At 44.3% G+C, this 17,022-nt stretch overlaps 1 protein-coding gene across 9 annotated transcripts in view; it reads right to left on the bottom strand.

The window, feature by feature from the left end:
* Nucleotides 1–1,360: 1,360 nt before the first annotated feature.
* Nucleotides 1,361–17,022, bottom strand: part of LOC142590639 (uncharacterized) — a 139,644-nt gene continuing 123,982 nt past the window's right edge. For all 9 annotated transcript variants that reach the window (XM_075702996.1, XM_075703003.1, XM_075702997.1 and 6 more), the window contains 2 exons: nucleotides 7,089–7,213; nucleotides 1,361–4,393 (listed from right to left, as the gene is read on the bottom strand). In XM_075702996.1, coding sequence (XP_075559111.1) covers nucleotides 4,350–4,393; nucleotides 7,089–7,213 — 169 coding nt within the window. In that variant the 3' untranslated portion in view covers nucleotides 1,361–4,349. The remainder of the gene's footprint in view (nucleotides 4,394–7,088; nucleotides 7,214–17,022) is intronic.

Here is a 17,022-nt window from a genome sequence, read left to right as displayed (position 1 = left end):
TTAAGTCTTGTCCATGAATACCATAGCAATGCAATATCATTACCAACATTTTATGGTTTACTAAATCAAAGGCCTTTCAAAAATCAACAAGAATGCCAAGAACAAGCGCCTTATTTTCAAATTGTTTGAGAATATACTCTGCTTGCTCCAGCAGCGCCAGTTCAACTGATTTATTTTCCGAAAATCTAATTGATTAGGTGTAAATAGATTATATTTATCCACTAAATTTGAAAATCGAGTGTGCAGAATTTTTTCAAAGGCCTTTGAGAACACAGGCAAGATAGACACCGATCTATAATTGCCAAAGTTATTTCAGTCATCTTTTTTGTAAAGCATGGTCACTTTTGCTATTTGCATACTTAAAGGAAAGACAGAGTTAGTTAAATGTTAAAGATATCTGCTAAAATCGGCGCGATAACATCAGACATGTCTTTGACAGGACGTATTTGAATTTCGTCAATATCACAACTGGAACTACATTTTGTACTTTTTATTGTTGATAAGATTTTGTGGGCGATGACAGGACAATAGTAGAATGATTGAGCATTGTGAACACTTATGTATTCGCACGCATCAGCTGAGGTTCCGGTCATTATCATATCAGTGAAAAAATTAAATGTGTCAGTCAAATCTGATTCATCCATATTTATACCGTTTACTTATAGTTTTGAAACAGGGGAGGTAAAGTGGCTGCGATGAAGGAGTGTGTTTAATCTAGGCCACAGTACATCAGAATGATTGCCAGGAACTTCAAGATATGTGGATTGATAGTGAGTTCTGGGGGATCACAAGCATTTTGTAAGTTTGTTGCGATAACACTTGAAGGCCTCCGGTAAATGAGTATGTAGGAATGTTAGGTAAAGTTTATCTCTTGTTTTCATTTGATGACGTATCTCAGGCGTTATCCATGGTTTTCGTGTTTTACAATTTAATCTGCACTCTTTTTTTTTAATGATATAATCACGTGAAAATTGCAATAAATTTATCGTAAGCATTGTTTGCGTCTAGAGATTTCCTTATATCGCTCCAATCTGCCTGTAACAGACTGCTACGAAATGCACTGAGCGCCACAGGTTTAAATAGCTGAAACCTAATTATTCGAGACTTCGCTGTACCTTGTGTCAATAGCTCCACACATAAAAATATTGGAAGATGGTCACCGATACAACATGACAAAACACATGACCTAATATTCATCTCAGACAAATTTGTAATAAAAAGGTCTAGGACTGACTCGCATTCAAGCGCCACTCTCGTGGGTATGTTAATTGCGTTTATGAAACCATTAGACAGTATGATAGCATTAAAGTCACGGCTAACAGAGCTTGTAAAACTGACGTCAATATTAAAGTCTCCCCCAGCAATTATAGTATATTTATTTTCTGCCATAAATGAAAGGAATTGATCACAAAAATCAAGAAACGTTGCAATACCGCCATTTGGTGGTCGATAACAAACTGAAAACACGTTATTGCTTGCACGTACACAAAGCATTTCATAATCAGGGGTTGTCTGCGTAAAATAATCCAACAGCTAACATTCAACAGTCTTGCAAACCAACAAAGCAACACCCCCATCATGGCTGTGCATGCGATTTAAATAATATGTCCTGTAATTGGACAGCCTAAAAGACGTAACATTCATTAGTGCTCCAAGTTTCAGTCACCATTATGGTGGAATATTGGAATGAAAATTCAGTGAAAAACCTTCTACGTATGATACCCGATTTCTAATCAACCTCGCATTTAGGTGCACGCATCTACATGAATATTTCGGCCCGCACTGACCACAGCCTTAAAATCGGGGTGCCATTGTGCCGTACAAACCGGTACAGTGACTCATTCATCCCCAGGACAAGCATGGACTGGAATCGCCTTCCCGCCTCAATCGCACTCATCACCGACCCTACTAACTTCAAGACTGCCGTTCAGAATGCCTTTTGTTAATATTTTTTGTTAATACTTTCTTTTTGTATTTTGACTGCATTACTTTTTGTTTTGACTCCACTCCTTTCTGTAACGCCTTCGGGCCTTGAAAGTACGTGAAATAAATAAATAAATAAATACATGCAAAAGGAGAATTCATTTTTCTCGGCAACCACTGCACCAAATTTGACGAGGTTTGTTGCAGTTAAAAGAAAAACTTAAAATCTAGTGATTGCTGGTTTCAAATTTTTCATTTAGGTCGCCAGTTTTTTATTAAAAATTGTCAAAAATCGAAAATTTTCAAAAACGAAACTATGAAGTTTGGAACTCTGTAGTTCAACGTAAAATGATAATACAATTCTGTGAATTGCACCTAATAGTACATCTAAAGCGGACGAAATTGATATGTTACACATGAATATAAAAAAAATTAGTAATATGGAAATACAGCTTTTGCAGAACCCTTGTAACCAACGTAACAAATTTACATAAGATATAAAATGGCATATAGAATTTGTCCGCTTTGAATGGTCTAATCGACGCCGTTTACAGAACCGTGACATCTGTTTTTGATGCAGAGCTATGAATTTGTAAACTTCGTGCTTCTATATTTTTAATATTCTTGAAAATTTCTTTAACAAAATTCAGGACCTAAATTGAAATTCTGCTACCAACAGTCACTAAAATTTAACTTTCTCTCTCAAATGCAACAAATTTTATTAAAATCGGTTCAGGGGTTATCTCAGAAAAACGTTTTTACGTTTTACATGTATTTGAATAGGCCAAGTCGGAGTTGGGCCCGAGCTAAAGCTTTCTCTTAAGGTCATTTGGCAGCTAACGGTGATTGGTCATCTAAGTTATTTTCGCAAGGTAACATAACAGTGATTAGATTGTCTAGAGTCTAGAGTTAAGGTCAGCATAGCTCCTAATGTGAACGGCACGTGCTCCTTTCGTCTTCTGGACCAGTACTTTACCGAATTTATTTGTGAAGCTCATATTTCAGCCAGAAATATTCTTGCTGCACTTAAACTTGGTGGGGAAACAAACTACTGTCTCATGTTTTCTCGCACTCAATAAATTTTTTTACGAGTACTGTAATTTAATCACCTACAAGTATACATTGCATTCACATTGCAAATTATTTTAATGGCTTAGGATACACCACCTAAGAAATGCCATTTTGAAGGCATGTACATCAAGTTCCTGCAGCGTTCCTGAGCTGGACCCGTTCAGACAGTTGCGGGCCAGCAGGATGAACACCAGCTTGAGGTGTTCATCCACTGTAGCATAGAGAGCTCTCTAGAATGCGACTATTCCTGCTCAGGTGAACAAACATATTGAACGATGTGTACGAGGCTAAATTTAGCTCCGATTGCATCATGTGTGACAAGACAATGGTGACATCTGTGCATGCTACATGCGTAGTCTAGTAGCGACTTCTTTTCTCTACATATCAAGACCAAAGTGCGTGGCTAGTACAGTTGCAAAGATATGAGCAATAATGCTATATAAAATGTTTTTATTACATCGGTTTTACCAAGCAACCACATTTTGTGAGGCGAATGAAGGCAGCAGTTTTCTTTACGCATGGTTCAATACAAGAAGTCAGCCACATGAAGTTTCAGTTTGAAATTTTTATTCAGTAGAAAGCTTCAAAAAAGTGAGCGCGAAGAAAAAGAACAGATAGTTTTAGCTTACTCGGTATTCCGGTAAACGCAGGCGGATTGGGAATTTCACCAGATGGGCAGGAGGCACAGATGTGATCGGCTGGACAGGTGGTTCTACTTAGTGGCATACAGCTCAACCAGACAAACACAGAGCTAATGAACCAACCAAGTGTGTTCTACTTTGCTGCAGGTATAAATTTTTGGCAGCAGCAAATCATGACACAATAATGCCAATGCGAAAATTTAAACCAGCAGCCCAAAAGAACATGCTTAGTTACTGCAAGCTCTCTCTGTCTAGTTGAGCTCTGTGGCAACAGGTGGCTGCACCACTCAACTCACTCACTTCTACGCCTCCACACATCCGCCAAATGCCCAGAACGCCTGCAATTACCGGAATACTAGACACATTAAACCTCTCTAATGAACACACATAAGGCTATAACAGATGACTCAACATGCAGAAGGCTCAGAAATCAGTCATAACACTTGAATGATATAAAACAGGCAAATTTTCATGATCGCATTGAAGAGCTATTTACTGTGTGAGACTAAAATTATCTGCCACATGATTGACTGGTCCCGATGATCAAAGATCTGCCATGCGAGCACTCTTTGGTCCTCTATTCAACTTTGGAGCCTGGCTGCAAACCCCTGGCCATCAAACAACTGAAAGGCACATTTGGCAAGGCGTAGCAAAGAGAAAATATCACTGCAGCTGAAAAAATATCTGGCTGCGGATGATCAAGACAACTCAACATCAGACTTTGTACATTGGTAGACGACAGATCTTGCGAGTGGTCCCTGCAGAGACAGAGAAAAAAAAGGCAACGACAAATTAAAATGAAAAGCCAAAAATTCGATTCAGCTCTAGGGTTTCACATGCCAAAACTAATTATGAGGCATATCGTGGTAGGAGACTACGGACATAATTTTGACTCCCCGAGGTTGGTACTTTAGTGTGCTCCTAAATAAGTACTGAAGCATTTTTGCATTTTTCCCATATCAAAATATGGCCACGGCGGCCAGCACGGAACCAGCAACCTCAATCTCTGCAGCACAGTGCCCTAGGCCACATTGAAAGACAGCATAATATGGCACGATGCTGGGCTAACTATCAACTAGCTGCAAGCGACATAAAGTATAGTATTAAAAATGCAACAGGCACATTCAGGACCTTTTGTAAACAATAGTGATCATTTTATACAATCAATGATGGTGCGATCTGTCCTCTTTAAGGTAAAATGTGGCAAGCCACATCTCTTCACAAAGCCGAAGGCCATCAGTACTGTGTTGAGAAATTCCACATTTTGAGGGGGCATTGCTGCACATGGTATGTACAATGTTAGTTTATTCCAAATGAACGAGGCAAATAAACAGGGTACATAGGAACCTCGGTTAATGAAATGACATATGACATAAAATATCTTAGTTATATGCAATATTCGTTACACTGCTGATATCAATGAGAAATATTTTATATTTACTTTGTTATAGCTGATAATTCAATAACCACGTTTGATTTATCAAAGCATGTCTATCGTAAAAGAAATGCACCAGAAAATGCCACTGCAGTCAGAAATTTCAGTGCAGATTTGCCAGAGCCAGCATTTCAGGCGAAAAAGATGCATGTTGCATACCTGCCACCTCAGCTGATTTGTTGCATAAAATTTATTAGTCTTGGCTTGTTCTAAAATTTTATTAATTTGCATCAAGATTTATAAAAGACGATTCTGTTCTACAACACAGCTACAAAAAAAAAAAGGAATGCATACAAGAAATAAATTGTATGCTACCTGTGTCGTTCTTTTGTAACAGCACTAGACGCCACATTCCATAGAGGCACTTGCTTTGAGCAAGTTTATTTGGACAAGGTTCCGAAGCAGGCCATATTGGCAACAGCAAAGTCACAAAAAAGCCTCTGTGATCTAAAAACGTGGTGTTGCTTGTCAGTCTCTGCTGTTCCAAGTTCGTTGTGGCTTGCGTACTGCATCTAAAAGTAAATCATCGACAATAATGTATGTAAAAAGGCATATGCTCGAGGCAAACTAGAAAAATTGACCTTCGGGCCTGGTGGAAGAAAACGTAGTTTGCGGATAGCACACGCTGCAGTGAACGTGTCGGCCAAATTTTAGTCAAGTGCGGCAGACAGTGCTGACAAGCAGAGCATGAAGTCAGGTATGTCTCAAAACACTCTTTCTTCAAGTGACCCACTTCGAAGCTGCTAGCGGCTTGCATATGTAGTCATGTGCAAGGTTCCCATGGATGGCTGCTATTGGCCGATAGCTGACACGAAACAAAAGAAGTGTTTGGATCAACCCGCGGCTTACTACTGTTACGGCACACATTTATTAACGCAGTTTAATAAATCAGCTAAAGTAAGTGAAAATCTGCTTTCGAATTTTAATACGAATTACGCACTTCCAGAAGAAGCAGACTATCGCCTGCTCGTGCTCAACTGCGGCCGCCCACGAAGGAATTCAACTTTGGCCACCCTGCTTATTGGCATCATAGACATTGGGTCTCGCTAATTTCAATTACTTTTGAACACTCAAACTAGCCTTGAACCACACGAAACTTAGTCAGGCCAGCATTCGCTCACTCCTGGCTTGACGCCTCGGCAGACATCTCTTTGTAGCGAGTTACTGACAGCACTTCAAAATGTGCAACTTGAAAGTGGCTACTATCCTTCGGTCAAGCCGGTGCAGGACAAAGCTGGTTCACACCACGCAGCACTGCCAGACTGCAGCACATGAGCGTGAGTGCACACTCCAGCCCCATCATGCACAAAGCAAACGCTAGGCATACGGACTACAGTTGCATGCGGCTGCAGTCCGACGCATAGCATAGATCCCGTGACCGCCGCAGGGTGCCGCGAGGAGCCCGCTTGCTGAGCGCGGCTCACCAAGGACAACCACATTTGGCCAACACCTCCTTTGTTGTTTGTCTGGCGTGTCATGGGCACCAAAATCAGAAATAGTGGTGTGTACAACAACATCTAAAATCAAATTTGAACTGCAGGCCACGGTGGTGCTCAGCTGGCGGGGCTTTGTGGGCAAGCCCCGCTGTGCCATAGGCTTCGCAGTGTGAGGCACTGAAGGAGGAATGGGAGCACTGCAACGGGAATCAAAGCCAAACTTTGACTGCCAGTAACTCCAGCTTCTGCTGAACATGCCAAAGTAGTTTCCGCCTGCAAATTATTTCTAAAATGTTCTATTTTAACTTCAAATGCATTTTTCTACTCTGACCAAAAGTGCTTTGGGGACCCTTTAATAGAATGTTTGCTGTCACCTCCCCCGCCCTTTTGTTACTGTCCATGTTTTTTTTTTTTTAAGAAACTTTAAGGTTCACAGGTTGGCAGGCATGTTTTTCTCTCCATTTCATGCACCTGACGTCCAGTTCAATGCACACAAACAGGAGTTATCACTCGGCAGTCCAACACATTACTTACCTTCTGACCCAAGGGCTCTCTGACAGCAGCCTTGCCAACGTATCTTACCTGAGGGTGCCACTCCAGCCGTGTGACATGTGTCAGCTGGAGCGGCCGCAACGAAGGTATGGGATCGGATCACTGCTGTCGGTCGCTTGCCCTCCACTTTCGGGTTCTGGCCTCGTCCAGTCAGCCTGGGGCAAAGCGCCAGCAAGATATTTTAATAGGTGGACTGGCTCACCAATCAACCCCATCAAGCTATGCTCAAGTTATGACAGATGTCACAATGGGACTTGGGACAACACTTTCAAAAAGTTTCCACCCACTGCGGTGTTCTTGTCCACGAACAGTAGCCATCATGTCACTTGCTTGCATTTCTTTTCTTGAAAACTCTGCACACATTACTCCCCTGTCAAGAATGCTGTCACGCTGACACTGTGCATTTCATTGGGCCTGGAAGTACTGGGTGCAGTTTTAAAGAAAGGATAGTCACACAGGATAGGTGACGAATATTTTTGAGGGGGACAAAATTGGCACTAGCATTGTTTTCGGTTTTCCTTCTTCCCCTACAACACTGAACTTTGGAATAACCTTGAAGCGTGCTTGCATGAATGGCCTCTCGATCAACTTGTTATTCAACTGCCCAATTATGTTTGCTACTCTTTTTTTGTTTTCAAGATTTATGAACCTACTCCTGCAATGTCTTGCACATGTAAGAGGGCAATATCTGTAAATAAATAATAAATAAATAAGAGGGTGCAAACATTTCTTTGAGCATAAAATAGACCATCTGCCATAAAATTTTGGAATGGAATGGAATGGAAAGGAAAACTTTATTGACTCTATTAAGGTTTTAGCGAGTCGAGGCCAAAGTCTTCATTCTTGAAGCTTGGGTCCTCTTCAGCCATGGATGGGCCCCTAGTCCAGGGCTCCACTGAGCCGGGCCGCCTCGCACGCGTGCGCTATTAAAGCTCTTTGAGCCTCTAGCTCGCGGCTGGTGAGCCAGCTCTCCCATTGCTCCGCACTTGGTGTTTTGTGTTTGTGGAATGCCTGGTTTCTTGTACACTCCCATGTAATGTGGTATAATGTTGGTTTAGCTCCACACTACGGACAGGTTGCACTATACTGCGTGGGGAACATCCTACTTAGTATGTATAAGTTTGGGAAGGAGCCCGTTTGCAGTCTCCGCCATCCTGCAGCCTCCTCCTTTGTTAATGCTTTATGTGGTGGGGGATATTGATATCTTAGCCCCTTATAGAGGTTTAATAGCTCTGAATAGCTGTTCCCGCAGTTGATCTGTGGCCCCTCTGGGGCGGTTGACGTTCCTGCTCGGCTGGTCATCCTTCGAGCTAGGCTGTCTGCCCCTTCGTTGCCCCTGATCCCTGCGTGGCTTGGCATCCAGATAATGTTATGTGTGGGTTGTCCCTCAGCGATTGGAACTCTGCTGAGGATCTTGAGTGCTGTGTTACTAATTCTGCCTCTTATATAGCTCCGGCACGCCTCTTGTGAATCTGTTAGAATATTGAGGGATATTCCTGTTCTATAACCTCCTTCCGTTGCCAGTGCGACAGCAATTTCCTCTGCCTTGGTTATGTTAGCCACCTCGGCTGTGAGTCCTGTGATTAATTCTCCTTGATTATTTACTACTATCGCTGCCGCGTTGTTTTTGTGTGCTTGTGAGTATAGGGACGCATCGGTATAGACTGTATTGTCCCGATGTCCCATCGTCTTTTCGTAAAACTCTGCCCTAGCCTGTCTCCTACTTGCATGGAGGTTTGGGTCCATGTTGCGAGGGATAGGTTGTATGCGTAGTTTCTTTCTTAGTGGGTCTGGTATTGTGGCCCTGCTACTTTGTGGTTTTTCTACTTCCCGACCTAGCTTTGCCAGGAGCGCCCTTCCCATTGTTGTATTGCTGAGTCTTCGTACTTGTGCCTTGAGCTGGCATTCCCTTAGTTCTTCAAAAGTGTTGCTGAAGAACAGAGTGCACATCAATGTGTACTACAAGGCATCTGTTTTACACTTTGCGATCTTCAGATTGCAGTGGCCATTACCAAAATTCTTATGTAGCAAACACTAAGCCAGCGACGTAGGTGTTTAGGGTGCCTCAATGTCGTTTTGACATGCCGCTTTGTGCAGGGTGGTGACAACTGTGTCATTTGCCACAACGCACGCCAAGTTTAATCCCACTCTGCAGCACCGTGCACCTAGCGCAGGGACAGATGTTCATGCAATAAATAATATAACTCCAGTAAAGCATTCCAAGAATGTATATTGCATGACATTGCAAGTGAAGTTATTTGCTTATCCCCTTTTTTTCTGCACCTGTTTAAGCAACATCTCTGCCCTTCTTTGCTCGGTGCATTAAACACTGCCAGGTCTCGAAACTCTTTTTTTCTTTTTTAGGATTGTGCATTGCAACTGTAGACCTCACCTGCCTCTGATGTCAGCGCATACTTTCATTTAAGTTAATTTCAGTTTGTTTCTTTAATAAGTGGATATACATGCTTAGCTAAGTATACAGAAGGAAGTCCCAGAGCTTGTGGCTGAAGGGGTAATCACTACAGTAATCATTAAAGTAAATAATCATTGGTCAAATGTAATTATTTTGAAAGTATGCGAGCATATGAGGTCTGTTCAAAAAGAAAACAAACTTTTGCTTGTTGTACTGCTTATAGTACAACACTAAGTGCTGTCATCTTCAAAGTAGTACCCTCTACTGGAAATGCAATCTTTCCATCTTTTCTTCCATTTTTGGAAAGCCTCCTGGAATGCACTTTCTGGGATGGTGCGCAGGTCTCTTCTCACATTGTCCTGGATCTCCTCTACAGTTTGGAAACAACGTCCTTTCAAGGTGGTTTTCAGCTTGGGGAATAGAAAAAAGTCTGCTGGGGGCTAGGTTCACAGAACATGGTGGGTGGGACACAACAGGAGTGTGGTGTTTCGCTAAGTAGCTGCGGACAAGGAGATATGCATGAGTCGGGGCATTGTCATGGTGCAACATCCAAGCCTGATTTTCCCACAATTCAGGCCTCTTACTGTGCACAGAATCTCTCAAACATGCTAGGATTCCCTGGTAAACTTCTTTGTTTACCGTCTGACCATGTGGCACAAATTCCTGATGGACAATGCCTTTGCAGTAAAAAAACACAACCAATATCACGTTAATTTTTTAATGACTCGTGTGCATTTTTTGGACAAGGAGAACCTTTGGCAACCCACTGCGATGACTGCACTTTCGTTTCAAAATCATAGCCATAAACCCACGTCTCATCGCCTGTTATGATGTCCTTAACCCTTTAAGGGTCAATGACGTAAATACACAGCGCCGCAAACAAGTCCAAAATGGTCGTTGCCGTATATTTACGGCGCCATCTCTACCATTAAAAAGCGCGCCAATTTCCTAGCTTTTTCTTTTCTGTTATGTGCTGTCACTATGTGGGAATACAGGGAATTTTTTTCGCGCGCCTCCCTCTCTCGGTTTTCATTGCATGCTTTGTTTTAGAGCTAGTTTGCTCCCACGCGTCTATATACTACCGCTCGAGCACTGGCGCGTGGGTGGGCGGGCGGCAGTTTGGGTTTTGTTCCATGGGCACTTTCGTCTTCTTGCGCTTGAAAAACTGATGGTTATCTCGTTACTAATCGCTCAAAGGGCGACCGCCTCTCTCTCACTCGTTTAGTGCTTATTAGCTCACAGGGGTGTACATAGGAAGGATAGAGCCGCGCATGCGTTTCCGTTGCTTTCTTTTTGGACACTCGCGAAAACTAATTGCCTCTGGTCGATAAGACAAAGATTAATGGAAGTTTGTCACACGTTTTCCTTTTTTGACGGGCACACAACCACGCAGTTTTCCTGAGTGTGCGCACCTACGCTGTTTTATTATGCTACGGATGTACACATTCGTGTAACAGCAGGAACATTTGAGTCTTTCGAAATATTCTGGTGTGCACACTTTCGAAACCTTGAACTATGTGTATAACAACGCATCAAATTTTTAATTCGTATAAGTTCATTTCCTTTTTTATTGTTGTTATTCATGAATGAAGACTACATATATACCAACTCAAAATATTTTTTTCTCACTTTATGGTCAGCCTAGAAAAATTTTTCTGCTTTCTTCATCTTCCCTACTATGTGACATCTGGTGGAGGTACTTTGCGTTCATGTACTGGACACCCCCACAAAGCCGTGACCCAAGCCCGAATGCATACGACAACACCAGCGTCACCAAGAACCAGCAAGGTAGCCGCAGGCTGCAAGGACTGCCTCCAGAGCACGCACTTTTGCCTGAGACGACCAGGAAGATTGTCACCAAGTCAACGCCAATGGCAGTCCCAGCATCCCCCATCGTGCTACAACAACCCAGGGAGCCAATGATCTTCCATGGAGAATTGACTGAAGATCCAGAAACTTGGCTGGAGACTTAAGAAAGAATCGCCACATTCAACAGCCAGAACAGTGACGACAAGCTGCGACATGTCTATTTCACATTGGAACTCACCGCCGGGATGTGGTTCGAGAATCAAGAGGCCACCTTAAGCGGCTTCCTGCTGACATTCACAAGCGTCGTACACAAAGAGCGAGCCCAAGCTCTACTAGAAACCCGAGTGCAGCTGCCCAATGAGACCATTGCTGGAGGAGATGAGCCGTCTATTCTGCCACGCCGATCCGAAAATGTCCGAGGAGAAGAAAGTTAGCCTACTCATGTGTAGTTTGAAGGAGGAACTTTTCGCCGGAATCATATGAAGGCCACCGAAGACGGTTGATGAGTTTCTTCACGAGGCCACCAGCATCGAGAAGACACTGGAAATGTGGAACCGGCAATTCAAACACCGCACAAACTCGACAAACTACGCCGGAGTGCAATCGCTGGCCACCGACGACCTGCGTGAGACTGTCAGAGCTGTCATGCGGGAGGAGCTTCAGAAGCTGTTCCCTCCATCACAGCCTCAAGTGGCTTTGATTGCCGATGTCGTATGCGAGGAACTCCAACAATCACTCGGAGTACCTCAATCGCCGCAGCCTCAGCCAGAAGCGAGGACGTTCGGTGCCATCGCCCATCATCAAAGTAACCCTCCGTGCCCACGCCAGGGTGCTATAACGATGCAGTTCTGCTGTCCGCTGCTGCCATCACCAGCTCACCCGCCCATTGTCCAGCGAAACTACGCAAGGAACACAGGCGTCTGGTGCGCTCCTGACCACCGCCCGTTCTGTTACCACTGCGGAGAAGCGGGTCAAGTCTACCGTCGATGCCCATACCGAGAGATGGGACTGCGAGGGTTAGCGGTCAACGCGCCACGACCACAGCTTGGCAAACGACCTCGCAAATATCGCTGATTACCTCGCCGCCACTCAGTGGAGTCCTCGCCGACCGTCCCATTCACCATCACCAGGCCGCTACCTGTTGCCGCAGCGCCATCCATACACTAGCTCAACCCGGGGCTGGTCCGTCAGCCCATATCCAGAAAACTAAAAGCAGCAACCGATGGAGGTATGGTTGCTGTTCGTCGAACTAACGAAGATCCTCCGCCACCGACGAAGACACCAAAAAGACTCTCAAAGATATATCAATGAGATGCTGCCATCCTGACGATGCCCAGAAGCGAAAAATACACCGACAAAAAAAGGCCTGATGGGGCAACATACCAGTCACACATGAACACAACGCAGCCATGATCCGACGCCAAGACCTAACTGCCACACAAGACACAGAACAACCGACCTTGAAGTGCTTCTTGATGGCCACGCGGTCACCGCCTTAGTGAAAACAGGAGCCGACTACTCCGTCATCAGTGGATTGTTCGCTGCCAAGCTGAAGAAAGTCAAGACTGCATGGAACGGCCCTCAACTTCAGGCAGCTGGAGGACACCACATAACCCCGACGGGAATCTGCACGGCAAGAATTACAGTTCATAACCTGACCTACGCTGCAATGCTGGTTGCCCTCCGACAGTGCTTGTGAGACACAATTCTCGACATGAACTTCCTAAACATGGGGCCATCATCGACCTGAGGACGAAGTGGATAACGCTGTCCATAGACCAGGCGATACCGACATAGAGGCTTCCCAGTCAGCGTGCCTTGAGTATACTTGAGGAACAAGTCAGCAACCCACCTCGCTCCAGCAACGTCATTTCCGTTACACCTGCAGACCCAGAAGGCTTCATCAAGGGCGACCAACGTCTACTGCTCGACCATGAAATTTGCATTGCAAGAGGGATCGCTCAACTGTACAGAGGGAAAGCGAAAGTGATGCTGACAAACTTCAGCCAGGAGTTCAAGCACATCAACAAGGGCACGACTATCGTTTAAAATGAAGAAATTGTGGAAAGTGGAAACCAGCAATGTGTTTGTCCTCTCGGATGCTGGCGCATCTACTGCAACGACCATAGTTCCCGAACCAGACTTCGACATCAATCCAAGTCTCCCCATAAGCAAGCAGCAATAGCTCAGAACTCTTCTCCGATGATACAAAGACTGCTTTTCGATGTCACCGAGGATTCCACAAACACCAGTTGCAAAGCATCGCATATAACCCAAGAGTGTGCTCGACCACTCCGCTAGAGCCCTTACTGAGTTTCGACATGAGAACGCAAAGCTATTAGGCAACAAGTAGACGAAATGCTGCATGACAACATTCAGCTGTCGAAAAGCCCGTGGGCATCTCCTGTAGTCCTGGTGAAGAAAAAGGACGAAACCCTATGTTTCTGCGTCGATTATTGTCTTCTGAACAAGATCCCGAAGAAAGACGTATACCCCCTCCCATGGATAGACAACGTATTGGATCGGCTTTGCAACGCTAAATACTTCTCGTCGAGCCTCAGCCTGGCTGCTGGCAAATAGAAGTCAACGAGAGAGATCGTGAAAAGACCGCCTTCATCATGTCAGACGGCCTCTATGAGCTCATGGTTATGCCACCTGGACTGTGCTCGGTGCCTGCAACGTTCCAGCACATGATGGACATGGTTTTAGCAGGATTGAAGTGGCAGACCTGTCTCGTTTACTTGGATAACGTCGTCGTCTTCGCCGGAAACTTCGATGATCACCTCAGGCAGCTTGCGACAGTACTAGAGGCCATCAAGTCATCAGGGCTCACTCTGAAGCTGGAAAAGCGCCGTTTTGCTTATGATGAGCTTCTGTTCCTAGGCCACGTCATCAGCAAATCTCGAGTCCACCCCGACCCGCAGAAGACAACTGCCATCGCAAAGTTCCCGCAACCCATCAACAAGAAGGCAGTGTGTACATTCCTTGGCATGTGTGCTTACTACAGGCACTTTGTCAAGGACTTTTCAAGCATCATTGAGCCATTGACACATTTAACTAAACGTGATGTCGAGTTCAAGTGGGAAACGCCGCAGGCCGATGCATTTCAGGAACTCAAACAATGCATGCAGAGAAGTGGTGAAATAAAAAAAGAGCAGGAAAGAGATTGATATGACCGGATACGTTACAGGCATAGGTAGCTGTACAAAGTGGACAGAGAAGTTTTGAGGAAGAGAAAAATGATTAAAGAGATGTATACAAAACTGCTAGAAGGAAAAGCACGTACAGCATACCTGATTAACTCAAGCGGGCTATGTGAATATTTGTCATCGTCCCGTTTCAAAGGGAAAGCCAATAAATCATCATAATCACGGTAAATAAATACACTAAATCAACTTGGACATGTAAACTATTCTTCTAAAACTCTATTTTAGTTAATTTTCAGTAATGAAGCTGGACACTAGAATTACAGATGAGCATCAAACTCTCCCATTTCCTGAATATCACTTTGAAACCCCAATGATATAGAGCCACAGTGACATCGGAAATTTCAAAGTGGTATTACTTCGTATTTGGGCTGTCATGTTGCAGTACAAGTTCTTGAAACTAGCCAAGTCTCGCCTTTTCCACGCTTAGAATGAAATACAGGCCATGTTTGCCAATAAGATGAACTAGGCCAGTAGAGGTGTCAGAATCTATGATGCCACAGCAATGGTGCAGGAACATCAAGGCAGTGCCACCAGCCATCTTTCATTTTTTTGTGTGTTTTCTGGCTCATTAAGCCTCTTCTTACAATAAGAGTGGCTGTTTCGGTATTACAGGAGAGTTATTTACTAACGCAGCTCCAAATAATTTATCACGTTAGTGCCTTTTTAAAGTATGTCCCTTTTAAGGGCACTTTAAGAACATAGCACCTTCAGGCTGTCTTGAAAGTACCATATCACAGGATCAAATCCCGGCCACAGCAGCCACATTTCGATGGGGACGAAATGCAAACACCCATGTACTTCGATTTAGGTGAACGTTAAAGAATGCCAGGTGGTCTAAATTAATTTAATAGTCCCCCACTACGGCATGCCCTATAATCAGATCGTGGTTTTGGCACGTAAAACCCCAAAATTTCACATTTTTTTAAATACCATACCTAGCAATTCAAATGCTCGAATCAAATTACATAGTGGCCAGTGCTCTCTTGCACGACCAGCGAGTGCCGAGTGATCGCTTCGGGGCCAAATGCAGTCACAATGCGTCACAAAGGCACTAATTTTCATTGCGTGCCACAGTGCATTAGCTCAGTGTCCCCAGTACCCGCCGGTGGCACAAAATGTGCCAGCAGCCATGCGCTCCGAGTATCGCCTTTCAATCACTGAGCACTGTACCTTCAGCCAAAACGTGGCCATAACTGTGCAAATAAAACGTGTTGGCTATTCTTTAATGGATGTTGCGTCAACATTAGCTTGCGTTCAATGTACAACAAATAAGTAAGAAGAACGGAACGAAACTGTACGATTCAAGCCAGCAAACAAATATATCTCAGAACACAATGTCCTTCATTCAAACTTAGCAATTCACCAATGGTACCGTATGATGAAATGTTGGGTTTCAAGCAGTGTCGTCCGCTACACAGACGGGTGTTCAAACAAAAAGAAGGAAGAAGATGGGAGTCACACAGCACAAGGCATAAAAATAAAAGTGAAAATGAGTTGACGCACTGTCTCTCAATTCTTCTGAAGGCGTTCCCCTACGACAAAGCCTGCTCCTTGCTCCAAAGAGGCCCTTGCCTTTACACTACTTGAGCCAAGTGCAGAAGCTAGCACGAGTACTTGAGCTTTATTTACAAATGCTTGCCGAGTTCAATCTTGTTATGACGAAGCAACATCCAACATAAAAAGGTTCGAGCATACATACTTATAGGCTATATAACAAAAAAAGCATATTATATGCTGCTTTCCTATACAAAGAGTCATTGTCACAGACAAAATGCTAGTCGCCAGATGTGGCTTCAAAGGTGTCTTGGCTCTTCGGGAAATAGGCCACGCGGAAGCCCCACCACTTCCTCGAATTCCCAGCATGCAGTGTCAGGGGGCTGTGCCTAGCACCACTTTCGCATTAAGGTAATTGTACAAACTCGATGCTTTCCCCTCTCAACAATTCAATTCTGTACATATGTCCCAAAACCACAATCTGATTGACCACCTGAAGTTCTTGAACATCCACCTAAATCTAAGTATAGTAAAAGCTCATTAATTCAAATTCCGCGGGGACGCCACAAAAATTCTAATTATACAAAATTCAAACTAATGAGAGCCGGAGAAAGAAATAGTTCGATTATGACGTCTATATAGTCTGACGCATCATGAGCACGTGCCTGCACACGTTAGGTCACGTTGGCCAGAGCGTTTATAGTTCAATGCATTGGCGCAGCCAACGTAACAGGTTGCGGCCAATGCGGTCCGACATGCCGGGCGTTGTTAGGATCGGCCTGCAACTATTTCAGCCTGCTGCAGGTGCGTCGATCGATCCGTGGTGGTGGCGCCCTTCAGAGAACCAGCGAGGACAGCGCCAAGCAACCGTGAACTTCCTTTGGAGAACTGCGGACTACGGCAGCTCTGGAATATAGGGGCGCCGGCTGGGTTCGGGCGTGACCACCTGACTACAGGGATGCAGGACAATGGATACCATGACGACTGCGCTGCAAAGGTCGTCGGCCCTCGAGAGAGCACTGAAATCTGTGCGGCACGT

The sequence above is a fragment of the Dermacentor variabilis genome, chromosome 8 (genome assembly GCF_050947875.1).
Source record: "Dermacentor variabilis isolate Ectoservices chromosome 8, ASM5094787v1, whole genome shotgun sequence".
Taxonomy (NCBI): domain Eukaryota; kingdom Metazoa; phylum Arthropoda; class Arachnida; order Ixodida; family Ixodidae; genus Dermacentor; species Dermacentor variabilis.
Note: the sequence above shows the minus strand (reverse complement) of the source record. Positions and strands in the feature narration are given on the sequence as shown.